The 26,717-nt window shown below is 52.6% G+C and overlaps 2 protein-coding genes and 1 non-coding gene across 5 annotated transcripts; all 3 read left to right on the forward strand.

Moving 5' to 3' along the window:
* Window positions 1–3,583: 3,583 nt before the first annotated feature.
* ATN1 (atrophin 1) lies at window positions 3,584–25,064 on the forward strand. 3 transcript variants are annotated; one of them, XM_021549108.3, is made up of 10 exons: window positions 3,584–3,855; window positions 15,898–16,085; window positions 16,283–16,420; window positions 16,810–16,923; window positions 18,201–20,227; window positions 20,440–20,662; window positions 20,771–21,488; window positions 22,699–22,842; window positions 23,078–23,258; window positions 23,809–25,064. In XM_021549108.3, exons 2-10 carry the CDS (start codon window positions 16,008–16,010, stop codon window positions 23,840–23,842), a joined length of 3,657 nt encoding a protein of 1,218 aa, XP_021404783.2. In that variant the 5' UTR covers window positions 3,584–3,855; window positions 15,898–16,007; the 3' UTR covers window positions 23,843–25,064. The 3 variants fall into 3 exon arrangements, with proteins under 3 accessions (XP_021404783.2, XP_021404785.2, XP_021404784.2); XM_021549110.2 differs by lacking the exon at window positions 3,584–3,855 and adding an exon at window positions 3,859–3,947; XM_021549109.3 differs by lacking the exon at window positions 3,584–3,855 and adding an exon at window positions 13,433–15,508.
* A 365-nt stretch (window positions 25,065–25,429) lies between these two features.
* Window positions 25,430–25,490, forward strand: LOC116184361 (U7 small nuclear RNA). The gene has a single exon (XR_004149130.1). It is a non-coding gene; the product is annotated as a U7 small nuclear RNA (small nuclear RNA).
* A 44-nt stretch (window positions 25,491–25,534) lies between these two features.
* Window positions 25,535–26,344, forward strand: C2H12orf57 (chromosome 2 C12orf57 homolog). Its single transcript, XM_021549128.2, has 3 exons — window positions 25,535–25,663; window positions 25,770–25,946; window positions 26,027–26,344. The coding sequence occupies exons 1-3, from the start codon at window positions 25,606–25,608 to the stop codon at window positions 26,173–26,175; spliced, it is 384 nt and encodes a 127-aa protein (XP_021404803.1). The 5' UTR covers window positions 25,535–25,605; the 3' UTR covers window positions 26,176–26,344.
* Window positions 26,345–26,717: the final 373 nt, after the last annotated feature.

Here is a 26,717-nt window from a genome sequence, read left to right on the forward strand (position 1 = left end):
AGTATTTGTCTCTGCTGGTGGAAAACTAAATACAGACAGCTTGGACAGGTTGGCAGGAGGACATTACAAAGCTCTCTCTCTAGGCAAAGATGAGCATGCTAGAGCATTGCGTATCTCAGCATGGAATCAGCTATAACTTCCTTCCTCATTCCTTCCATCAAGGAGACCACTATATGCTGTGTATCAAAAGGGAAGTGGGGCTCCATGTATTTTTAGAGTAAGAGTTTCACAGGAAAATTGAGATGAGATATTTGGAGGTCTAGACTTCAAACCCCTGCTAACAGCAGGGCTAGCTCCAGACCTAGATGAGGCTGCTTGGGGCCTTGGCCAGGCAGTTTCTGACCATCCCAAGGTGAGGAGATTCCCCAGCCCCTACTGAAACCTCTATCAGTGCTGAACTACCTTTAGGGAGGAGGTTTTCCCTTTATCTAGTCACAATTTCCCTTCTTGCAAATTTCATAGGCATTTCATTGTGTATCTGTCAGAAGAATTTGGCTCTCACTTCTCTGTAGCCCTCCATACCAAAGGAAAAAAAAAAAAAAAAAAAAAAAAGCCAAAGAATAATTGGTTACCTCCCAACTTTTGTCTACTCCAGGCTGAAAGAAAAAGCTCTTTCAGCCTCCCTTTGTATGCCACGAGCTCCAGCACCTCACTTATCTCATTCCCTCCCCCACAGGACTATCAGAACCTTTCTCATGCTGTATTTCCCTAAGAAGGCTACATCCCAGTCAGGGCCTCTCTTTTTGCAGGCAGCTGTTTGTCCCCTGGTAGAACTGGAAAGCAGTGGGATGATGTGGCTGGAGAGATCTCAAGGTGGCGTGTCCTATCTCCCTAATCCAAAGGAGGACCAGCTACACCCCAGGACCTGGCTGGGTCACAGATTCCCCAGGTGATATATCCATCCTGAAGAGACACAGCTATAATTCCGTTGGTTTGCCCAAGCCCTTCAATCTGTTGATTTCAAAGGTGAGATAATTTTATTTCCCACGTTCTGCAGCCAGCCCACCTTGGTCTTGCTGCATGAGCACACACAAGCACTCGTGGTTCTCTTGTCTGTTTTCCACCTATGCTTAACACTCTGAAAGCATAGGGTGTGACTTGACCTAGCAGCAATTTGGCTGGGAGCATTTATAAGTGGGGAAAAGGAATTGTTGCCCTGGTTCTGCTTCTCTTTTGAACCACCTCTGATGTCTCTTCATAAACTAAGACTGCTGGCCATCTTTCGCTGGCTTCTTGGAATAAACCAAAGCCTAGTATGATTTTCATAAGGTATTGGAGTCTCTGCCAATTCACTTATTGAAATAACAAATGACACAAAAAATATTGATAATTAATATTTAAGTCAAGCTTTTGAACTGAAGCAGCTGACCTGGTTATGGAAGATGATGACATGAAAACCATTTGGGGCTTGACACTGTGGTTATATAAACTTGGTGTCATACGTTACTCATCCAAAAGATCTCGGCAATACTAACCACTGTAGCTGCCACAGAGGCTTTTCCTCAAACCACAAACCTTGGGGATCTGGGTATTTTGTTTAGCATCTAGAGAACAAGGATCTTGACAAGATCTTCGTCCTTCATGAATCATCACTTTGGCCTCTAAGGGTCACACGCACTATGAGCTCGGGACGCAAGGCTGTCAGATCCTAAAGGCGACAGTTTGAAGCAGCCATGACAACTGCAAACGCCACCACCTCAACAGCAATAATAACATTCTGTCTTCTTGTCTGGGACTCAGCTTGGTGAGGCACTTTGTGAAGCAGATAACGCTTACCCCTGTGCTTGGGATCCACAGGGTGTTCTCTTCCACACAGCACCTTGCCAAAACAGTATGGTGAAATGTTTTGGACTGACCACACAAAACCCAGTGAGCATTTCTGCAAACATTTGCTATGGCTTTTTCGGTCTCCCATGCCAGATGTGGGAACCAGAGAGTCCTAAGGAACACAGCACTTCAGGATTACTGCTGGCAGGGCGGAGGGTCCCTGTGAGGGGCAGGACAAAGAAGCAGGCTGGGGTGAAGGGTGGATGTGAGAATGAATGAGAGCTAGAGACATGAAGCATGCTGATGTTGTGCAACAGGGTGCTGCACGCCAGTGGGGCTGGCTTGGGAATGAGAAGCACCGAGAGCAACTCTGCGTCCAGGATAAATAGTGAGGCACCAAAATGGCATGGTACCCCTGAAGTGGGTGTGGAACACTTGCATTGGGAGCCATCAGCTTAGAAGGGACATTGCTCTTAATGCTTTTTAAAGCATTGGGGTGAATAGCACTGCTGAAACCCCCACGAGGAGAGGAATACATCTGCATTCAGTGCCGAGTTTGGACGCCGTTCAGTAAATAGTGCTCGGAGCCATGTAACGGACAATGAGAATTGCTGAATAAAAGCCCATGGAGAGCACGCCATCCAGCCTGCTCACTGAGAGGTCCTGCTGAGGAAATATTTTGGGATTATGCTTGAAGGCCACCAGAGTGAAACCTGCCCATCTGCACACTAAGGCTCTCTTATTTAAAAACACAGCCGTGTTCATGTCTGTGAGACACAGCTCCAGGTTGCCGTGCCTTCTGCAGCTAAACGGGGCAGGAAGGGCAGCACTTGTAGCATCTCCTCGGCCGCCAGCCCCGCGCTCCGCTGGCCGTGCTCCCGCAGCAGGCAGCGAGCGGCTGGAGCTGGATTAGCCCCTTGGCGGGCTGGCCGGGTGACAGAGCCGGCGGGCTCCCCGCTTCCTTCCCAAAGCCATTCCTCCGACAGCAGCTTTTCCAAAATGGCCATCGACGCCATGAACTTGGCCAGCGAGGGGAGGCAGCCGCGTTTCAAGCAGCCGTGGGGGGATGTTTCGCGTTTCTACGGCTGAGCCCCGCCGCTCCCCCGCACCGTGAGCCGCGGGAGGCGGCGGGGGGGGCGATGTGGCGCCGCTCGGGCGAGGCCCGCGCCAGCCGGATCCCGCACCCCGCCGTGCGCGTGTGAGCCGGGGGGGCCGCACGCCGCCGTGTCCGTGTGCCGGGGGACCGCAGCCCGGTGCGGGCAGTGCGGAGCGGCCCCCGCACGGGGCTCGCGCTCCCTTTGTGCCGTTGCCTGGCAACCGGGCGGGGGATGGGAAGCGGGATCGGGGGGATGGATGCGCGCGCGGCCGCACGCCCATGAGCGCCCGTCGGGCGGCCGCCGCCCCCGCCCCCCGGGAGGCCCCGCCGCAGCCCCGGCCGGCCGCCACCCCTCCGCACCCCTCGGTCGCCCTGGGCCCGTCCTGCCAAAAACGCCCCTCCGGGCTCTCTCTCCCCCACTTTGCCCGGCCTTTGTGCCGGCGCCGGGGGCCCAGCGGTGCGGGGCGCGGCCGCGGCCGGGGCGGGGGCCGGGCCGGTTGCTCGCCCCGCGCCCGCGTCCCCTCCTCCCCCGTCCCACGCTGCCCACGGGTGGGTTGGGGGGTGCGGGGTGTGTGGGGTGTTTCGCGGGGAGGGGCGGCGGCGAGCGCGGAGCAGAGGGGCGGGGGAGGGGGCTCGTTCTGGGCCCTTCGGAAATGGGAGGTGGCTAAGGCGGGCAGCGGTGGGAGCGATGGGAGGGCGGCGGGGCGCAGGCGGAGGCGCCTGAGCGCGGCGGGAGAGGGGGCGACACAGCCGCGGGGCGGGGGGGCCCCGCTCCCCGCCGCACCCCCCTCCCGGAGCCGCTGTCCCTGCCGCCGACCGGTTATTCCGGAGCCGCGAGAGGAAACGAGGGAGCGCGGAAAAGGAGGAGGGAGGAAAGGGGAAAAAAAAAAAAAAAAAAAAAAAAAGAAGGGGGGGCAGCGTTTAAATCCCTGCCCCCCGCTCCTCGCCGCCTCCATTCCTCCCTTCATTCGACCTCCCCTCAGGAGCCGCCGGTGAGTCCCTCGCCCGCTCCCAGCCGCTCCCGCCCCGCTTGTCATTGTCGCCCACTCGCTTCATTCTTTCTCGGCTTGATTTTAGCTCTCCGGTCCGTCTGTCGGGATGGGGAGCTAGGCGGCGCGGACGGGGGGGGGGGGGGAAACACCAAAGTTGGGGGGGGCAGGAGGGGCGAGAGTGCGATTAACCCCCGCGGCGCTGGGGAAGGGTCCCCGGCTGTCCCTGCCCCGGCGTGGGTGCGGCGAGGGGCCGGGAAGGAGCCGGGACAGCGCCGCGGGGCACGGGGGCTCGGCGGGGCGGGGGTCCCGGCCGCGGCTGGGGGCGCTCCGGCATCGCCGGGGGGCGCTGCCCGGCCGGGGCTCGGCCGCGCTGGACGGCGGCGCGGCGCCTTCCCTCCGGAACGGGGGGCGGGGGTCGCGCGGGGCTCCGCGCCCGCCGCGGGGGTCCCGGGGCGGGGACGCCCCCCGCCGCGCGCCCGGCGTGACGTCAGCGCCCGCGAGCCCCCCTTCCCTGCGGCGGGAAGTTCGGCGGGGGCAGGGGCGCGCGGCCCGGGGGGCGCGGCGGGCGGGAGTTGCGAGTTCGCGGCCCGGCGCTGCAGGGGACCGGCTCCCGCCCAGCCTGCCTTCGGCGGGAGGGGGCTCGTATTGTCCCCGCTTCCCCAGGTGCGGCCGGGGAGCGGGCAGGAGGAGCTGGGAATAACGTTTCCATCGGGGGCTGAGAAGAGTGTCGGCTCCCCCCGCCGCGGCTGCAGCGGACGCGGGTGGGATCCGCCGCTCACCCCTGTCCCCTCCCCTGGCACGCCGGGGCGCCGCTTGGGGACCGGGGCACTGGCGAGACCCCGTAGTGGGGTGGCTGGGTGGCATCGAGGTGGCGGCTGCGCTCCTCTTGAACCGGCCGAGGCCCCTCGGCGTGTCCGGCTGGTTGTCCATTTGTTATTGAGGATTCCTGAAGAAGTGGCATCTGGGTTTCCCACATTGCCCTTTTGACTATGCCATGGAGCCGGTGGCCGGCTGGGCTGCTGTTGCCCAGCGAATTGCCGGCTGTATTTTGCCGAGTGGCCGCCGTGCTGTTGAAGTGGCAGCCATTTGGTCACCGTGGCATTACTTTGCACACTGCCTTTGCTAGCCGCGGAGTTGTGCCTTGGTAGCTATTGTACATTCCCGAAGTTGCTCTCCAGATGGGCAGTGTCTTTCCTTGCGTTTGCCTCAGTGCCGTGGCTGCCTTGAGTTCCGCAGCCGATTCCTCATTTGCCAGGATGGCTACTGTAAGAATTTGTAGGGCTTTTGTCTGCAGGGTCTGTTTTTTGCTGGGCTGTGCCTTGGGAAGCAGCATGTCTTTACCGAGCTCGGCACTCGAATCTGTTGTCATTATTTCTGGTTGTACTGGGTGGATTGCATAGGAGCCGCTATGCTTTTCAGCCTTAAAAAAGTGAGAAGAAAGTAGTGGGCCATTATCCTATGAGGTGTAGCAGGAGAGTGAAGGAGAAGTTGCAAATGCCATTCATTTTGTGTCCACCTGAGTGCTGGAGCATGGTTACACACCCTTCAGGTGTGTGCTGCCTAAAGCTGCAGAGTTCAGCTTTGACTTCCCACTAGAGAATCCCACAGCTGTCTGAGTTGAAGGCTGGACTCCCTCACCTTCTAAGCCCGAGGGTGTTGTGAATCGCTGCTGTGCTCTACACAGATTCCCAAGGGGCTGGAGCTCCACGGTCATTACCCGTGGATGGGACACTTGTAAATGTGAATGATCAAATTGTTAAGTTGTTAATGTTATTTTGTGTCTGTCATTAGTGATGGCACAAGCAATCATTTGTGCATTTCCCCAACTTCTTAGGAATGACCTGATCTTTCAAATCAGACTTTTTCAGTTATGATTCATGATGGAGCTTTTCAAGCATAGTCAAAGAATGAACTTGTAGTACCATGGTTCTTGCTGGAAATTATAAAAAAGCTCCAAACATTTGAAAATTAAATGTGCAGTGAATCTTAATGAACAAGATAAACAGGTTTAACCTGCTGCAGTGACCTGCCTTTACCTCTCTTCCTATGCATTTACCTCCTCCCCTGGATTTTGTACCCCTTGGTTACCTCGGAAAGATTCTTGCATTCTCACCTTTAGGTTTACCTGAACAAAGAATGACAATGATGTTTCTTGTGGGTGTACATATATTCCAAAATTATAATGATCATGCAAGGAACTATGATTCTATAGCATGGTGAGATTGCTGTACTAAAAGCAGCCTGATCTGTATTGTTCTTCAAGAGGAGGAGGAGCATCTAGTCCAGTCAGACTCGATGATCATTGTAGGTCCCTTCCAACTGAAATGCTTCATCCTGATTCTATTTGTGGGTGAAATGCATCAGGCAGGTTTTTCTCTTCCCAAAGTCCAGCCCCTGTCACTCCTCGTATGCCTTCCCAGTTTGTCCTGGAGCTCTCTCATGTTCATCAGCGATTTTCTTAGGGATGGAGGTGGAGTTGAGAGGACCAATCCATGTGGAATACAGAGCTGTGTAGGGAAGGTTTATTTATTTAAAAGGTCTGGGGTGTAATATGTTTGCAAATGCAATCTCTGGAATTGGTCTATGCATATGTTCAGCTGTGCCCCTCCTTAAATACCTACCTGAATGTTTGTCCATCTTATATTACTCCTCCTTGTATAATGCCTTTTCTTCTGAGAACCTGCTTTTCTCTTCTGTCAGACTTAATCTTCCCCAGTTCATTTCTTTCTCCCAATCTCTTTGGGACAAATAAACTATTTTCTTGCCTTCATTGGATTTTCTGGTTTCATTCTTCCTCCATTAGGAGATGCTTTGGAAGTATGACATATATTTCTTGTGCTTTATCTATCACTTTATGTCTTCCATCTGTTCTTCTTGAAGACTACGTCTAGTGAAGTACAAAATAGTAGTGCTTTACAAACTTCTTAAAGGCTGAAGGAGAAGGCAGCACAAGTTCTGACTGTTCAAAAGTGAGGGCATCTCTGAAAAAGTCGTGCTCTTAACCAAGTGAGCTCACCTAGGGTAGGTCAGTAATGATAGATCACCTCGGTACATCACTAATGCCTGTGGTCCCTGCTGGAGTCGGGTCACAGCGGATGGTCTACCATGAACATGAGCATGAGATGCTCCCTCTCAGTGCCTTCCCTGACCTACTGAGGCTCAGCACTGCCCAAGGCTTGTGTTGCCACGCTGGCCAGATGCATGTGCCACTGCTCTTTGTCACGTGGAGATGAGAACTGGAGAATTTTTCTGTCCTTCCAGTCATGTGTTGGGTGGTCGTGGGCCCACAGCCCATGTTGTCAGTGAGGTGTGTATGGAAAATGATGAAACAGAAGGGGATGTTTCCAGTTCAAGTGGCTTGAGCTTCACCTCCCTACCAGTCTGGTTGGCTGTTTGGGCTTCAAATGTTTGGGGGTAAGGATCTGGCCATGTTTTAAGTTTAACAGAAGTCAACTTTGTGAGGAATTGATCCCTTCAGAAGCAGTGCCTAGCTTCCAGCTCTGATAATCCTCCTGTGGAAGTTTCTAACCTTCCGTTTTCTGTGTGTGTTGTGGCAGCAAACACTGATTTGTTGTTGTCTTCTCCTGTAAAAATATCAATGTTTGATTGATTGCTGTGGCAGTATTTTCACCTACAAACCAAAGGCTAACTGCAATATCTTCTCCAGGCAATTTCAGCCAATGATGGTCTGTCTGGGCTTTGCTGAAGAAGGGGAGCTGGTTGCTCTCAATCTTACTTCATGTCTCTTGCCCTGGTGACATTCTTCATCACAGAGAGTTTAGCTGGGAAATTTTAGTCTTGTATTTCCCTGCTGTACAATGCACTTGGTGATAGCCTGTTTCTTCCCCAAGGTCTCTCTGCGCTATAGATCACTTAAGTGAAGGTTGCATTTGAGCAGCCTTCTTCTGTTTGGACAGTGAATTGGATTTACTATATGTGTGTATATATATATATATATATTTATGTGTGTGTATATCACAATACATATGATAGTTTGCATAATATATCTTGTATAAAATATAATGTTACATAGTTATTAAATTTTTTATTGATATATATAGCAGAGTGTACTGGATATAAAGTGTATCCACAGCACAGTATTTTGGATATACTGCTGGCTTTTTCTTTTAGGCAGTGCAACAGATGAAGTGATTTACCTCATAATTATTCAGAGTTTGCCAGACACATAAAGAGGGCCCACCCTCCATGAAGAATGGTTTATCCAGTCATGGTTATCCATCAGGCTTTCCTCATACATTGCTAGACCATTGCTTTTAAAGTCCATTTTCACCCAGAGCTAGGTAGACCTCATCACCTTTTGGCCAAATCCTATGACTACTAATGAGTTTAGTATTGAAAAACCTGTTCTCATCAACTGGCTGGTCTCTGCAGAAAATATTAAGAGCATTTATTTGACAATAGAATAAAACCCTTTAAAAATTTCAGTGATACATGAGATTCCTATGCAAGTTTTTCAAGTGATTGATTTCTCCTGCTTTTCAAATTTTGCACTAGTTCTGTGTTGTATTTGTCTGATGTTAGACAGATCCATTGGATATGGGGGTCTTTGTTGTGTGGGTTAAAGAGCTGTCAGAAATCTTCCTTTGTAGTGCTCATAGGCCATCTTCAAGTCTTGATTTAACATTTTCTCAGGCAAGGTATATTTATTCAGCTTAAGGTTATAAGGGGAAGGAGTTAATCACATTTCTCAGTTTGTCAGCATCCTTTTTGGAGTACACAGGTAAAAAATGGTGTGCACTACTCCCATAATTGCCTTACCAATCCTATGTATAGTCAGGTGAAAATCACCTCTCTTTTCCTGCTCCTGAAGAATATTCCTTTTTCTGTGCACTGGTGGATTTCACTCATTCAAGAAAAGCCTTCTTAGAAGTCTTTTCAGACTTCTGGGATCAGAGATGAGGGATGAGGGCAGCATCATCCCACTTGGTCAGTCCTTGGCCAGTGGACCAAGGAGAATCTGTGGGATCCCAAGCCTAGGAGTGACTCAAAGTTTACCAGTGACTCATATCTGCTGTACTACTGTTCCTCTGCCCATTTCCCTGTCCCTAGTTAGCTTCTTTTGTTCTGGATGTGTCTGTCCATCTTCATCCTGTTCACATGCTTGCCCTTGGCACAGGTGGCTCTTGTGATGTCTTTGCTGTCAGTCATGAATCCCTGGAAACAGAGAATCTAAAGGGTGTCCTTAGGGTCAGTGGTTGCAAAGTCATAGAATCATTTAGGTAGGAAGAGACTCCCAGGATCACTGAGTCCAACCATTAATCTAATAATGTCATTTTCTAATCTAATCTAATCTAATCTAATCTAATCTAATCTAATCTAATCTAATCCAATCTAATCTAATCTAATCCAAACCACTCCAATCCAATCCAATCCAATCCAATCCAATCCAATCCAATCCAATCCAATCCAATCCAATCCAATCCTGTGCCATTTTCCTTTGATAGTCCTATAGCTTCCAGCTGTTTCCAGTGAAGGACCTGCCATAGCCAGATATGGTTTCTAGCTATTCAGAAAGTGCTCTTGAATGGAACTCTCAATTTTTCCCATCAAAAACATAGAACCTTCTAGCATCCATTATGTCCTTTAATTGGAAATTCTGCAGCCATCTGTTTCAAGAACTACTCTTTCTTTTTGGTTGTTTTTGAACATGTTTCTTTGTAGTGTTGTTGTTTGATGGTCATCAAATTTGTACTGGAAAAGACAGTAAAAAAAATTACTTCCTACCTAACCTCTAAGTTTCACATATGGCTTAATGGTTCCCAGTTAAATCCTCACTTGAATAACCTTTTCTCTGGACAGAGATGTCTGGCCCACACAGTTGTGCCTCTTCACTGCCCCTTCTAGTTCCTATGGAAGAAGCAGAATTGCACACACATTTCAAAACATGGGAAAGCCATAGGTTTGTGTGGGGGCATAATGATGTTCTCCTCAGGAAATTCTAGCATATAGTTTACTTTCTCCATGGCTGCTGGGTGCCGAGGTGCCATTTTCATGGATCTGCCTCTTATATCCAAAGGGTATCACTCGTGAGTTGCACTGGTCAGCTCAGAGCCCAGATAGTCCCTCCAGCTAGCATCCTTTGAGTCTCTGGGCAGCCACCCTGTGATGTCTCTGAGTAGTTTTCTTTGGATTCTTAGCAAAGGGACATCTATGTATCAAAAGAGGGGTGTGAGGTATTACAGCTGAACCTTGGCCCCTAACAGCTCCACAGGTAAGGTGTGCTCAGGTGTTGCAAATAGGGAAGATGCTGCACGTCATAAAATAGTGAGTGTGGGGAGTGTGATGTGTCCTTCCTCTGGATCATGCATCTGTAGGCTCAGTCCCACTTGCAGAAGGTAGAGCCCAGTGTGGTTTCTTTTCCTGATCAACCACTGGGCTCTGCCAGCCTGTATCTCTGAGAGATCTGGAAGCCCTCCTCTAGGGAGACAGAATGATTCTTATGGGATTTTTAAGTAAATCTGTTACATACTTAACAGTCCTTTTACTGTGCCCTCAGGAATTGTTTTACGATTAACATAACCTTCTTTAGTACATCTAACCTTCATTTAGTGAATCAAACTTTATTTTAGGTTGCTTTTGCAAAAATTAATATCTTCTTCTATGCTGTAAATTAAGCTATTGTTAAATGCATGAATGTTTTTATTATTTATTACCTTGCTTTAGCTCTGTTCTTTCACTCTGTTAACCAGATTTTTTTTCTCAGATACATTTTTACTTGAATGGAGGTTCCAGAATTAGAATTTTCATACTCAAAATGACATTTTTGCTCGTCATGGTTGTGCAAAATTAAGAAAACAAAACAGTAATATAGGCTTAATTAAATGTAAACTAGCTTTATCTCCTAAGACTGCCAGTGTTCTGCACAGTTATTTTTAGTATTCTTATTTGGCACCCTTTCCTGAAGTGTGAGCATTTTAATTTTTATTTATTATTTTACTGCAGAGAAGGAGTACATAGGTAATCTCACAAATGAATTTGTCAACAAGTACATATAAGAAGGATTGAAGCTGTTGCCCCAAGATGAGTCTCTTTTTTGCATATTTTGAAATCAGAAGAATCCAGTGAAATTCCAGTACACTGCCAATATGAAATCAGTGTCCTTATGGAAAATAACAGAAGTTGACAGCTGTCACTGTTTTTATACTGGATTTATATTATTTTTACCTCTTGAGCAGTGGTCACAGTTTGCACTTGTGTTGTAGGCATTTCTGCAGGAATCCTGGACCTTGATTAAGTCACTTCCCAGCCTGAGTTCACAGCCCCTGCATCCACCCAGTGTTGTAGTTACTTTGTAGGAGACAGAAAAATTCCTTTTCATTTGTATACCTTTGTATATTTATTCTTAACAAGATTTACTGAATACAGAAGATTAGCCAGTCATGGCAGTATTCACACCAAAGATAATATTAGCCACAAATTCTTGCCATCTTGGTATTCAATCATTTTGGCATCTTAAACCTTTGCTCACAGTCATTTTCCCTTTTACAGTAATGTCACGCTCCAAGTATGTATCAAAAGATGGCAACATGCAACCTGAGCCCTGACCTGTTTTTTCATTGCTGTCCAACACTGGACATGGTGCCTTCCTTCCCTCTTTTTCTCCATCATGCCCTATAGTAGAATTTCAGGGTTCAAACAGGAAATCAGGTAATTAGCCATTGGGAAATGCTGTACTTCAGGTTATCTGATTGCAGTATTTGGGACAAAACTTAATGTTTTCAAGATCCTACACAATCGTTAAAACTTATTACATTTCTGGAAATTTCTTCTACATTTTACAAAATTAGGGAGATTGAGACAGGAGTTAAAAATATTTGGGACCATCATTCATTGGGCAGTCATAGATATATGCATACTGCTCTTCTTCTTAGTGGTCTTTACCCATCAAGAGGGATCTATCAGTTAACATTCCAGCTTATTTTCAGGACACTTTTCAGCATCTGCAATGTGTTAGAAAGCAGCTGTGTTCGTTTTGCCACCCTGGTTCCTCCCTCCAGTGCTAGTCCATCCCTTTGTAGAAATTGGAAGAGAAAAAACAGGATGGGAACAGAGAGCTATTGAATTGCAGAAAACCAGACTCAATTTAATTCTCACATCTGACTTCTGAATCCCTGCCTTTGCATACCAAATACATTGGATTTCACGTAGGATTTTGAATGTGATTCCTACATTTCAGAAAATTACTTAAAGAGTAGTCACTGTGTATTTTAAACAGTTCCCAAATGAAGAAGACAAGAGGTTTGCACTTCAGGCTGTACTTAGGCTAAAGCAGTCATTCCACTGACTCCTTACTCCAAACTTGCATGGACTAGCATCTAGCGGAAGCTGGCTTTGTCTACAGCAAATAAACCAAAAAGGGGATAATGTTAGCTCTTTTTCCTAAATGACACTGATGCTAGGAGCCTTCATCTCCCCCTTCTGCTGGCACTGGCCCCAGAGAGGGCTAGCTGGACCTTAGCTGGCATTTGACCTTCTCAAGCAGACTGGAGCCCTGGACTTGGGCTGCCCATCCTGGGGCTTGCTCTGCCATGGAGCACCTGCTGAAGTGTCAAAACCCTCCATGGCTCTGGCAGCATCTCCCTGTCTTCCTGGACTCAATGGAAGTGGGCTCCTGGCTGCTGGACATGTGCTGGGTGCAGCCCTGCCTGCAGCCCCAGCGCCTGCAGTGCTTTGGGCACGCGACTCGTTCGTCCTTTGCGCTTCTGGCCAAGCCCTCAAACACCACCCCAGAAACTTGGTTCCCATTTCCTCTGCTTCTGTCGCCGTCTAGGAAAGTTTATTTCCTCAAAGCCATAGCCTAATGTGTAAAAATGCTCTCCTGAGCCAAGGACAAACATTCAGCCTGCTTTCAAAGAGGTAAAACCTGAGTGCTTCTCATTTGAGATGGACTTGTTTCCAGTTGTTTACCTGGGAGAATTGCTCCATGTTGACAGGCTGTCAACATGTCCTTCAACAAAAGAGGAGCTGAACCTCATAAGCTTCTGGCTGCCGGTGCAGGACAGTCCAGGCTTTGGGAAGGAGCATTACTTGGAGCTGAGGAGGAGGAGGAGCAGGATCCATTTTGAATGCCACGTCGGGGATGCCTGTTGAGTGTGTGTTGCTCACAGGAGACTTCACCAGGGCTTACAGGAGAATATGGAGGGGTTTGGGCAATAAGCCAAGCCAAGCTGGGTTGTATGAAATGCAAACAGAAAGTAGCAATTCGCAATGCCTCATAACTCAGTTGAACCTGTAAAGGGCTTCACAGGGCCAGGGAAAGGTTAACCCTTCCACAGCAGGCCTGTCACGTCTCACCTCCTAACCAAAACCATGGAGCCCCAAGAACCCTTTAGAGGCATTTGCAGTGATCTTCACTGATGGGAAGGGTTAAGTGTAACTTGCTAATTGCAAAGGCTCACACTGAAAGCTTTTTTTTAATAGATATTAAAATTAGAAGACAGATTTGTCATCCTCTCATCTGGCCATAACAGTTGCTATACCACTGTACTAATAATGTGTGCATCAGTTCTCTTACATCTTCACTGTCTAAGTGACAGAAACTTCTGCCTCAGTCAGTGATTGATTATGTCTCTTGAAATACCATTGTTTGTTTCTTACTGCATATTCAGTGGTTGGAATAAGTACGGAGTGGGTATCCCTTTCAAAAAGGGAAGTTTCAGTTTGTGGTTGGCTGCATGTTATTTCCCTGACTGACTTCTCTGGGAAGAGGATGGTAATTGTCATTCCAGGGTTGCTGGAAAGCTGAAGTGAGACCTGTGTGCTGCGTTATCACTCTGGCTTCTCTGGTGTGGAGGCGTGGGTGGTATCCCTGTGGAATGCAGGGAGCAGTGACATTGGTAGTGTGCTGTTGCTGCTGCTAATGTTTGCAGGTTTGCCACCATGGCACGAGTCAAAGTTGAGTTAAATTAGGATCACCTTAGATATTACAATCTTTTGTTTCACATAGGAAATGTTGATTCTGGATGCTTATCTAGAGTAACATCAGTGTAACTGGCTGAATTAGCAACCAAAGGCCAAAGCGTGACAGAAATATGAGCCTGTAAAACAAGTCAGTGGGTGGGGATTGGGAGTGGGCTCTGCCTCCATTAGGTCAGTTATAAACCATCATCAGCTATTTTCCTATTAAAGAAGAGGTCTCCGTTAATGAATTGATGTGTGTGGGAATTAATGCTGGATGAGTCCCCCTGGGGCTTTCGTGATGAAGGTCAAATAAAATATTAATGGAATTAAAACAAACAATCCCCATATTTTCCTAAGTACCTTCCGGATGGGTTTCTGTAAGCAGTGGTCAGGGAAGATGTGGAACCCCAGGAGACACAGGCCAGTGTCATTTTTCATGGTCAGGCAGATGAAGACAGTGGAAAGCAGTGACCCTGGGGCCACACAGGGCTGCACAGGAGGTCTGAGAGTTCTCCTGTTGGGTGCTTTTGCTCTGATCCCTGCTTTCAGCTTCCTTCTCAGAGAAATGGAAGTCATCCAGATTGCTCCTGCACTGCTTGGCTGGAAGGTGATTTTTCCAGGTGTGGGATGGTCTTCAGGATCCCCAAATCCAAAGGATTCTTATTCACAAAATTCCTGTGTGCTTCTAGATGAGACAATAAAACCCAGTAGTTGGGGCTTTTTTCTGCTGGTGGCTCTTCCACAGGACACATTCCCTTATCTTTCAGATTGTCCAGTCCAGAGGCTGAGTATAGCAATTCAGATGGCAGGCTTGGGGAGGATAAAGTCTTTTTGGTTATGTGTGTGCAATGCAGAGCAGTGCAAAAGGTCTTTAGCTTGCTGGATTCAGTCAAGCTAACTTCAGGAGCAGTATCCCTGAATAATTTCCTCCAGTTCCCAGGCTAACACAAACATGGTACTTTCATACTCCAGAGTAGGAACTGTGTGATACTAGAGGGTGTTAAATATCTACAGTAAAATGCTTTTGGACATGGCACAAAGATGTAAATTGTACTGGAGGGATCTCAGAAATCATCCTGCTGCTGCAAAGCATAAGGATGTACTCTGCATCCCTGGCTATGACTTGGTGTGGTATACTGAGAAACATCCAGTGTGTTGAGGAGGAGACCCTGACAAGCACGTCAGGCTAAACAGAGATGGTGATGGCGTTGTGCAAAAGCAAAGCTAAATCTGTTTTCTTGCACCTATTTGTGTACCTTGGGCATGGAACAGCCCAAGCAAGACTTGTCACATGTTGTGCATAATGTGGTGGTGCATGTGGATGTGCTCTGGAGAGGGCAGGGCTGTACAGTGCCCTTCAGCAAAGGCCTCTTTGCTGAATGACAAATGACACAGGGCTAGCAAATGGCAGCACATGGCCATGTAAGGGTGGTGTAACTTTCTGCACCACAAGTGCGAAGGTGAACTAACAAAGTCAGAAAAATTGTAATTGGGAACGTTTTAAAACACTTTCAGTTATTTTTTTTTCCCAAGGAAAGGAAAATACTAAAATTATTCCAGAAGATGGATGACATCCTGATAACCATTCCTTCTTGCATCCTCCAAAGCAGTGTTATTGGGCCCTGAATCATAGAATTAAATAATCAAAGAATGGCTTGGATTAAGAAGAGCCTTAAAGATTATCTACTGCCAACACCCCTGCCATGGACAGGGACATCTTCCACAAGACCAGGTTATTCAAAACCCCATCCAACTTGGCCTTGAACACTGCCAGGGCTGGGGGATCCATGAGGCAACCTGTTCCAGTGCCTCATCCCCCTCAGAGTAACCAGTTTCTTCCTAATATCTAATTTAAATCTGCCCTCCCTCAGTTTGAAGCCATTCAAAATGAATACCTCGCATCATGCACATATCACTCCTAGAAATTGGAAATCAGATATGGCAGTGGGCAAATCTTTTCCCACACTGATGGGACAGTTTATTGCATTCTTGGTAAACATACTTGAGTCTCTAAATAAGGAAACAATGATAATTTTGTCATATTTCTATAGCAAACCACAAAAGGATGTTCTGTAGTTCACTCAGTCTTTCTCCTCCCTCATCTGCTTGTCTGCTTTTCAGAATTCACCGGGATCTTACTGCGTGGCTGGTGTGATCCCCCCTTCCAGAAGAACTGCCCATCTCTGTCTCCTCAGAAACAGCCGACGGGGGTTGCAGAGTCATAAAAATTTATGTTTTCATCAAACCGGGCCAAGGAGAATGGGGGTCCCACACCCAAAAGAATGAAGACACGACAGAACAAGGACTCAGTACGTGGGGTGGGAGACGGGGTGGGACATGAGAGCCAGGCTGGAGGTGTGGGCTGGAACTGAGCCTTCCCTCAAAGCTAGTGGGCATGAGCTTGGCACAGTGGAGTGCAAGGGGTTCGGGGGCTTTGGGAGGCTGGGCACAGAGCAGGAGCAGTGGGAGATGCAAAGCAGGACTGACACAGTGATCCCTCTCTTAGATGTCAATGCGGAGTGGACGGAAGAAAGAGACTCCGGGGCCTCGAGAGGAGCTCAGGTCACGGGGTCGAGCTTCTCCTGGTGGTGTCAGCACCTCCAGCAGTGATGGCAAGGCTGAGAAATCCCGACAAGCAACAAAGGTAATGTCAGCTAGAACACAAGTGTGGCGTGGCCAGGGACTGCCCAGATTGGGTGGGATCCATTTGAGGATCCAGGGATGCAGACCAGAAGAGATCCGCTAAGTAGCCCCATGCTGGGTTAGCTTTCGGAAATGGGCAGAATCCTTCTTTGCTCTCATTCTCACCATCTTGCCCTTTCCTGAGAACTGGTGTCCAGTCTCACCAGACCCTTTTAGTGCTCGTTTTTGCCATATCCAAGGTCCATGTTGCTCTGCTAGTGTCATGCTCACCATGTTGCTCCTCACGTGCCGTGGTGGCTGTGTCTCACCTGCTGCAGCCTGCGAAGACCTGTCAGGTTGCAAGATTTGCCCATGACCCTCCAGCTCTCTGTTCTCCTTGTCTCCTTGCAGAAAGGCCGGTTGGAGGAATCCTGCACCCCCAAGAGCAGCAAGCAGGGCCGAACAGAAGAGATCTCAGAGAGCGAGGGGGAGGACACGAGTGCTCCCAAAAAAACCAAAACTGAGGTGAGCTCTGCCTGCTGTGATTGCTGGCATGTGCCCAGTCCAGAGCAATGGAGTCTCCCGTTGCCTGTCTGTGCTGCTGGTTTCTGCCCAGCTCGAGGTTCCTGCTGCTTGGGAGCCTCAACACCTTGGGTTTTGCACTGCAGCTCTTCCAGCCTAAATGGCAACTACAAAAATGCCACCAGGAGGGATGACTGAGCAGATAGAGGCTGTCTGTCTCATTTGCCTTTTGTTCAGGGGGTTGCTATGCTGGGGATGTGCCCTGCCTTTTCCAGCTTGGTGACCAGAGCCTGGCTCCATGTGCAGCCACAGGCTGGGTCGGAGTCAGTCCCTTCTGACTCTCAGCACAGTGTGACAGGGAGGTGCTTAACTCATGATGGGTTCCAGGTGACAGTCGTTCAACACCTGCTCATGCACACACAGAGCCGTGGCAGGGCTTTTCCAAAACACTGACAGCACCAGGCTGAGTTGGTGGTTGGGTGGTTGGAAGACTCAGCTCTTGTGCTTCTCTATTCCTGTTAGCCTGTACAGGGAACTGGCCTTAAAGGCCTGTGAACGTGGGGACGCTTGCTCATGTTAAGAGGTCCTTATAATTCAACCACCTTGGTTCCACTTGTGTAATTTCTCCACATGGACAGTCTGTTCAGCTCAACAGTGGCATTTTTTCAGCTTAGCCTTCCTTGATTAGAGTGGTGCTTGTTAGTTACCCTTACCCATGGTGACTGCTAATCACCAATGCACATTGTCTGAGGCAGCAGGGGTTGGGAAGCACAGGGGGAACTCATGGAAGTAAGGAATGGAACAGTGAGAGGGGTCTGGGTGGGAGCTGGTCTCCTTGAACAGGGAGAGCTCTGCAGGGGCAAGAAGAGCAATTCTGGGTCTGGGGCCTGTGCTAGGACTACTGTGGTGTGTGCTGCTCCATGCCACTGGTGATACCATGTGCTGGCCAGCAGCCCATTACCCCTGTTGTACCTGTTCCCTCTCAGCCTTGTGTGTAACAGCTCCCTGCCCTCCCTCACTGCCTCCTTACACAAGGTACCCCATTGTTGCCTCCTTCCTGAACACAGAATGCTCATGGAGGACCTGAGAGCACTGGAAAGGAGGCAGGAGTACTGGTGTTATGTGTACCTTGCCAGACAATGTCTCCTTTCCTCTGTGAGGTTTTCTAGTGCTGGGGTTGGCAGAGAAAGGTCAGAAAACAAGTTCTCTGGGAACTTGAAGTGTGTCACGTGAGGTCTGGGAGGCCTCATAATGCCCCTTTCCTCCTCCTTCTACTTCAGGAGTTGCCCTGTCCTCCATCCCCATCGGATGTTGACAGCCTTGATGGCCACAGCTTCAATGATGAGATGAGCAGCGACCCGCGGGACATTGACCAGGATAACAGGAGCACCTCGCCCAGTGTCTACAGCCCTGGGAGCGTGGAGAACGACTCCGACTCCTCTTCTGTGCTGTCCCAGGGGCCGTCTCACTCCTACCACCACCCCCCGCTCTTCCCCGAGAGCCCGCCGGTCGCTGCCCCTCCCGACAGCCTGGCCCGTCCACCAGAGCCCGGCTTTGGGCTCCCGGGCGAGGCGCACCCCCAGGGACCCCCCGCAGGAAGTTACCATTCCCAGCTGGAGGGCCAGGCCTCCCGCATTTTCCAGGCTCAAGCCCCACAGACACCTGCCTCCTCCTCCTCCTCTTCCTCTTCCTCTGCTGTTGCTGCCCCGTCTGCTCCCCCTTCCTCCTCCTCATCCTCTTCCTCCTCCTCTTCCTCCCACGCTCCCCTTTATCCTACGGCCAATGTGGTCCAGGTTGGGGCCAAAATTGCCAGTGGAGTGGGGGGGCTCCCAGCACCGGGGGCTCGTGAGCAGACCCTCAGCGCCAAGCACAATCCACCGCCTACCACCCCAATCTCACTGGCATCTGTGGGAGGAGGGCTCCCCCCTCAAAAGACACCCCCAGCCAACCCCCCGGCTGCCTCCCCGGCCTCGGCCCCCTCCTTCCCCCACGTCTCCTCCAACCTGCCTCCTCCGCCGGCCCTGCGCCCCCTCAACAACGCAGTGGCCGCCTCCAGCTCCCCAGGGATGGTGGGGCAGGCCCTGAGCGGCCACCTGCCCTCGCCCCACAGCATGGGGCAGGAGAAGGCACCGGCCCTGGCCCCCTCCCGCTACCCCTACGCCCCACCGCCACTGCCGCCCTCCAGCTCCTCTGCCCAGTACCCCCAGCCCTCCCCGGGGCAGCCCCTGCCCAGCTACAGTGCTTCCTACGGGCACTCCTTCCCCCCGCCCAGCGGCCTCTCTGTCTCCAGCCAGCCCCCCAAGTACACCCAGCCCTCCCTGCCCTCGCAGCCCGTCTGGAGCCAGGGGCCACCCCCTTACAGCCGCCCCCTGGGCAATGCTGGCTCCCACCCCGCTGCCCCTTTCCCTGGCCAGTCCGCCCATCACCAGCAGCCTCCCCAGCAGCACCACCACGGTCACGGGAGCAGCGGGGGCGTCTCCCCAGCAGCCACAGCCCCTCCACAGCCCCCCGGGGGCTACCCCCACGGCCTGGAGTCCAGCAGCCATCACCCTTCCCATCCCACCTACGGGCTGCGCCTATACCCTCCACACAGCCAGGCTGCCTACAGCCAGGCTCCCTCCGCCACTGCGGCCGCTGCCCCCTCCTCCTCCTCCTCCTCCTCCTCCTCCTCCTCGTCCTCATCCTCTTCTTCTTCCTCATCCTCCTCTGCCGCCTCTTCCCAGGGAAGCTACCCCAGCATGTGCACGCACCCACCGGGGCAGAGTCCTGCCACCTACACCTTCCCCCCACCACCACCCCCTTCCCCTGCTCATGGGGCTGGCCCTCCAGTCACCTCAGCTGCCACCACCCTCTCCACCGTCATTGCCACCATGGCCTCCCCCTCTGCAGCCCCCTACAAGACGGCCTCGCCCCCAGTACCCCCATCAGCTGTGGCCCCATATGGGAAGCGGGCAGCCTCCCCTGTCCCCACCTTCCAGCCCCCGGCCCCCTACAAGCCGGGCTCACCCCCCACTTCCTCGGCTGCCCCTTTCCGTGCAGCCACCCCTCCTGGCTACCGCGTGGCCTCCTCCCCTGTGGCGGGGGGCTACAAAGCCCCCTCGCCTGCCCCCTCTGCCCCGCCACCCTTGCCAGGGAGCATGGCTGCCCCGGCCCCGCCGCCGCCCCAGCTCCCCCTCAGCGCTGCTCAGATCAAGCAGGAGCCGTCGGAGGAGTACGAGCCCCCGGAGAGCCCCGTGCCGCCTGCCCGCAGTCCCTCGCCACCCCCCAAGGTGGTGGATGTGCCGAGCCATGCCAGCCAGTCAGCCAGGTGAGGGGAGACTGCCTTCTACAAAGGATAGGGAGGGGCGTATGGGGCAGGGAAGGGGAAATCACCCTAAACCTGAGGTGCAGCAATGCTCTTTTGCCTTTTTCATGATGCTCTTCACATTCTCACAGTACCTTTCCCAGAGTAGCTGTTCCTGTCCCCATCCCTGCACAGCAGCCCTGTCAGTACTGATGGGCTTCACCTCTCATCCCCAGATTCAACAAACACCTGGACCGTGGCTTCAACTCCTGCTCCCGCACAGACCTGTACTTTGTGCCCCTTGATGGCTCCAAGCTGGCCAAGAAAAGAGCAGACTTGGTGGAGAAAGTGCGTCGAGAAGCTGAGCAGAAGGCCCGTGAAGAGAAGGAGCGGGAACGGGAACGGGAGCGGGAGAAGGAGCGGGAGCGGGAGAAGGAGCGGGAGCTGGAGAGGAGTGTGGTAGGTCTGGGAGTCCCACTGCCACAGCGCAGCCGGGGCGGCTGCCCAAGGGCCCCCTCGGCCGCTCCCCGCCGGGACCCTGAAGCCGGTCTCTCTGCTCTTTTGCAGAAGATGGCCCAGGAGGGCCGTCCGGTCGAGTGCTCGTCCCTCGGGCCGGTTCCCCACCGCCCCTCCTTCGAGCAGGGCAGTGCTGTAGCGACTGTTCCCCCGTACCTGGGCCCTGACACGCCAGCTCTGCGCACCCTGAGCGAGTACGCCCGGCCCCACGTCATGTCCCCCAGCAACCGCAACCACCCTTTCTACGTGCCCCTGGGCGCCGTCGACCCGGGCCTGCTGGGCTACAACGTGCCAGCCATCTACAGCAGCGATCCGGCCACGCGGGAGCGCGAGCTGCGGGAGCGGGAGGCCCGCGAACGAGACCTGAGGGACCGGGACCTGCGTGAACGCCTCAAGCCTGGCTTTGAAGTCAAACCGGCCGAGTTGGAGCAGCTCCATGCCGTGCCAGCTGCTGCCATGGATCCGTTCCCGCGCCACGGCGGGCTGAGTCTGCAGACGGCCCCCGGCCTTCATCCCGCTTTTCCCTTCCACCCAGGGCTGGGCCACTTGGAGCGGGAGAGGCTGGCGCTGGCAGCCGGCCCGACCCTTCGTCCCGACATGTCCTACGCCGAGCGCTTGGCGGCTGAACGCCAGCACGCCGAGCGGGTGGCCGCTCTCAGCAATGACCCTCTGGCCCGGCTGCAGATGCTCAATGTGACACCTCATCACCATCAGCATTCCCACATCCACTCCCACCTTCATCTCCACCAGCAGGATGCCATACACGCAGGTAAGGGCTGTGTGGTGGCGGTGCCCTGCGCAAAGCTCTGACTTCTGTCCTACTGTGCCTTCCTTGTGCTCCCTCCCTCTGGCCCTGGGCAACCCTAAAAGCTGATGAGACTAAACTTTGAGGCCATAGATCTTCAGCCAGAAGAGCCCAACATCATGGTCATTGTTCCTTTCCCCCGCTCCCATCCCACCAGCTGATGGGCCAGCACTGCTGATAAGTGGCCAGCAAAATGGTTTGCACTGTGTCCTTTTGTTCTGGGTCTGTGGGACCTCAGTATGAGTGCTGGAGTCCCACTGACTGCCTGGGTGGTGCTGCTGCAAACTTCATTCCTTACACGGGAGTCTGCAGAGGGAGCGGGAGCCCTGCTTGAACAGTTTCAGCAGTGTCCTTACGACTAAAGAAATGCTGGTTCTCAAGTTTGCTCCTGTGGCTGCAGACAGTGGGACAGGATGGGGTGGGATGAGGAAGAAGGTGAGCTAATAATGAGGAACTGGAGGCTGCTGTGTTTCAGAACTGAATGGTGGTTCCTTCCATTTCCACATCTTACAGGAAAGCAAAGGAAAGCGTTTAGGGATGAAAATCTCTGGGAAGCAAAGCCCAAGCTACAGTGCAATAGGAAAAAAAGCATTGTGCCTGCTCAGGTGCTGTGAGCAGTCAGTGCGGTCTGGTGTCACTCACAGATGCTGGCTCTGAGCAGCTGCAACTGCTCAGAGGTAGAATGAGGAACAAGTGAATGTGCACTTTCCCTGCCATCCATTACTGGGCACCTTAGGCTGGCTGGGAGTCCAAACCACTAGAAAGAGAATCTGTCCTGGATAAGACCTGGAAAAGAAAGCACACAGTACAAGTATGAATGTGAATGGCTGTCGGGGTGACAGATGGGCATGATATGGGGTACAGACCCAATTGCAGAGCAAGTCCTTGCAGAACCCTGCTGAACTTCTAAGAAGCTGTACTTCTAAGGAGCAGTATTTCTTCCTGAGGAGTGCAGGGACAGAGCTCTGCCAGACCAGTTCACGTGAAGTTTGATGCAGACAAAAAGAGTAATGCTCAGAAGGAGATGACACTGTTTGTTTAGCTGTGAAATCATCCCATCCTTAACACACTCTAAGCCTCTCTCTCCGTATCTGTCCTGTGAGGCCTTGTGCCTGTCTCTGTGTTACCTGCTACAAAGCCTGGGACAATTATCTGTGGTATCTTTTCTTCCCAGCCTCAGCCTCCGTTCACCCTCTGATCGACCCCCTCGCCTCGGGATCACACCTCACCCGGATACCATACCCGGCTGGAACCATCCCCAACCCTCTCCTGCCTCACCCTCTACATGAGAATGAAGTGCTGCGCCACCAGCTCTTTGGTAAGGAACTTCCCAGGGACTGCTGTTCTCCAAAGGGCATCAGCAGAGTTCCGAGGGGCAGGGGCATCCTGAGGCGGCACAGGACCAGACTGAGGTCTGTTAAACAGAGCCTAGGACAGACCCACCCTGTCAGGATGAGCAGGTCCTGCACGTGGGCAGGGATGGGAGTGGGGGTGCAGCAGGGTCCTGGATGGAGCTTTAACTCGGCTCTTCTCTGTGTCACCTCTGGCTGCAGCCGCACCCTACAGGGACCTGCCGGGCTCCCTCTCTGCGCCCATGTCGGCGGCGCACCAGCTGCAGGCCATGCACGCGCAGTCGGCTGAGCTGCAGCGCCTGGCTCTGGAGCAGCAGCAGTGGCTCCACGCCCACCACCCCCTGCACGGCGTGCCGCTCCCCACGCAGGAGGACTACTACAGGTGCGTGGAGCTGCTCTCTCCTCACAAGAACACCTCCAGGCCCAGCCCTGCCATGGGGCAGGCACAGGCAGTGGGAACAGGGAAGCACTGCCCATGGAGCGGGTGACTGTGCCCAAGCCCACACCGGGAATGGGGATGCTTTGCCATGGGGCACCGCTGTGGCTGGTCACCAGGAAGATCATACTTGGCAAGTGGCTATTCAGTGGCTAGTTCCTTGTGAGATCTCAGCTCCTCCGGCTGAGGCGGGAGATAACTTTATTGTGTTTCACACGTGTTAATGCAGTTATGAGTAACTGATACCCCTGCCAAAATACAAAACATTTATAAGGGTTTGATGGTTTTGCCAAGATAAGGAATTCATGTGTGCATGGGAAGGCACACTGGGAAAGAGAGAGGTGGAATGTTGTACCTTTTCAATAGCATCTCTACTTAAAGATCTACAAAACCTCCCAGGCCAGCAGTGTTGTATGGGTCCAGATGAACAAAGACAGGGGAATGGTGTAATATTGCCTTTTTCCCTTTCACTATCACCTTGTTCTTTTTATCCTAGCCACCTGAAGAAGGAAAGTGACAAACCCCTTTAAACGGACTTCTACTGTCAGTGTGACATCATCATGTCTTTCTCTCAAGAGAAGCAATCAATCAACCAAATCCTGGGGGAAGGGAAGCTGCAAAGTGACACATCCTGATCCCACCATGCAGTAGAGTACTAGAGAAGATGACAGAAAGTATGGGATGGCATCCTGGGAAGAGTGGAGAAGAGAAATTAGGGAGGGACTGAAACACCACTAATGGACCTGAAGCGATTGGTACGTGATTTCAGCTGAGCTCTGAAGAGAATCAGCATTGCACAGAGCTCAGAAAGACAAAGCCTGACATGAATTCAGGGTGGCAGGAGCTCCATCCTTTGTTTTGGGGGAACAGTTGCATTAAATAAAAAGTGCAGAGCATTGCAGGACTTCATGTACAGGATGCTCCTGCCTTTTCTGCTTCTGCAAGGAGGAGGTGCGGCCAAGAAATAACCGCAAACACAAAAGAGCCTTTTTTCGAGATGCTTCCTCAACACCCCACCCCCCTTTAGGTGTAAGATACTGCTTAGCGATACAGAAAAACAACGTGGAACTTTTTCAGATTTAGCCAGAGCAGCTTCCCATTCTCCCAACACCCCTTCAGATGCAAACAAAGCGTTCCAGGTCCCTTCCTGAGCAGCCTCTCCTGCCTGCGGAGGGTCCGGTCCCAGCCATCGGGGTGCAAAGCACTGCAGGACTGTTTGCAGGACGGTGGCTGTGCTTTCCCCAGCTGCCGGGAACGGGCACGGCCATGAGGTGCGAAGCACCAGCAGACTGTTTTGGAGACTGCCATCAGCACCGTGACCCCTCTGAGCCCCGTGGGGAGAGCTGGCGTGGCCCAGCGGTTACACTGCGTCCTGGGACTGTCTGTAAAGATGGTGGCTGCCCCTTTCCCCTCACCCATCCTAATTGATGTACTTTAACTCATGCACATCCTATTAGACGTGGCAGTTTTATGTAGCAACTTGTGACTCCCTTGCCCCCGCGTGCGTGTTCTGATTTCACAGTTGTATCTCTCGATTGGTCCCCCATATATTATATATATTTACTTAACCATTAAAGGAGAAAACAACCAACAACCCAGCTATGGAAAAGAAAGAAAAACAACCACCCAAACGATGTTCCCCACGCACTCCCAAGCCCTGACACACATTCTAATAATTTATATATATATATAAATATATATATGAAGCTCTTAAAAAAGGAAAAAAAAAAGACAAAAAAACCCTTTCAGAAACGGGACTCTGGTGTGTTCATTTCTTTCCAGTGGGGCTAGAACGGGAACGGCAGAAGCACTCCCGGTGAAAACTGGGAGAGGCTGGAAGCGGGCACCGCCTCGGGAAAGGCGCGGCGGCGCCGCGGGGAGGGGCGGGGCGTGCGCACCGCGGGCCAATGAGAAGCGATAAATTTGCATACGGGCCGGGCGGCACGGCCGGGTCCGTTCGGCGGCGGCGGAGCCGTCGGTATCGGCGTGGAGCGGGGCGGGGGGACGGCACCCGGACGGGGGCCCACGGAGGGGCTCGCAGGAGGGAAAAGCGGACCTCGCCCTCACCTCGGGGTGGGTCGGCCGGGAGGGGCTCCTCGGTCGTGGCGGAAGGCGGGCAGTGATTTCAGCTCTTTTAGAATTTGTCCAGCAGGTTTCCCGCGCTGGCGGGAAGCCGCTCCCACCGCGGTGCAATGGCAGAACGGGGCGGGGAGGCGCAGCCGCGCTCGGGCCGCGCCGCGCCGGGGCCGCTGCTCGGTCTGGCGCCGGAGCCGCGGCCGCCCCGCCGCGCCCCATGGCGGCCTCCGCGCAGCCCCCGGTGCCGCCGGCGCTGAGCGCGGAGCAGGCGAAGGGTGAGTGCGGGAGGCTCCGTCTCCCGGGCGGGCCGGCGGCGGGGCGCCCGTGCCGCCCGGCTGGACGCGGGGGGCCGGCGGGCGGCTGAGCGCTCGCGTCTCGCAGCGGTGCTGGCCGAGGTGATCAAGGCGTTCGGGGCGCCCGAGAACGCGCAGCGCATGGAGGAGGCTCGGGACAACGCCTGCAACGACATGGGCAAGATGCTGCAGTTCCTCCTGCCCGTGGCCACCCAGATCCAGCAGGACGTGATCAAGGCCTACGGGTTCAGCAGCGACGGCGAAGGTGGGTTGTTCCCCCGCCGGGCGGGATGCTCCGGGCCCGCCGGGGCAGCGGGGCCTCCCGCCCACCCCCTTTCCTTGCAGGCGTCCTGAAGTTCGCCCGGCTGATCAAGTCCTACGAGTCGCAGGACCCGGAGATCGCCAGCATGTCCGGCAAGCTCAAGGCCATGTTCCTGCCGCCCATGACGCTGCCGCCGCACGGGGCCGGCACTGGCGGAGTTGCCGCCTCCTGAGCCCGCGGAGTTCTCCCGGTGCTCCGGCTGGTGCCCTCCTTCCAAGGTGCGGGTCCTGTCAGCGCTGGGAACGGAGCACTTGAACAAGGGAGACGCGATCCTGGAAGGAATGGGATGTTTCGTGCCCCGCTCGTGTGTCTGCTCGTGAATAAAACGTGTGTTGAAAGTGCCCGTGTTCTATGAATGGCCGTGAGCTCAGCAGTGCTGCTCCCTGCTGCAGAGGCAGGTACAGCAGTGCTCTCTGCATGACACTTGCAACGCTGTTTTGGAAGGCCCAGTATGTGCCATCTTTTGCAAAAAGGTTTGTGCAGAGCCTCAGTGTGAAGCCCGAGGATCCTATATCAGAGTGACAGGTATTAAGCACTTTACAAGGGCAAGCATTTTCAGACTTTCTGTTTGAAGCATACTGGGAAATGCGTCCCTCAACACAATCTAGTGCTGTTCAGCAAGTGTTGTAAATGCCATTGAGGCTCCTGTCCCAGCAGGGTCAGTGCTAATTTACTCCTGCCCCCAGTGCCTGTGGCTGCCTTGTTTTGTGGCTG

The sequence above is a fragment of the Lonchura striata genome, chromosome 2 (genome assembly GCF_046129695.1).
Source record: "Lonchura striata isolate bLonStr1 chromosome 2, bLonStr1.mat, whole genome shotgun sequence".
NCBI classification, from domain to species: domain Eukaryota; kingdom Metazoa; phylum Chordata; class Aves; order Passeriformes; family Estrildidae; genus Lonchura; species Lonchura striata.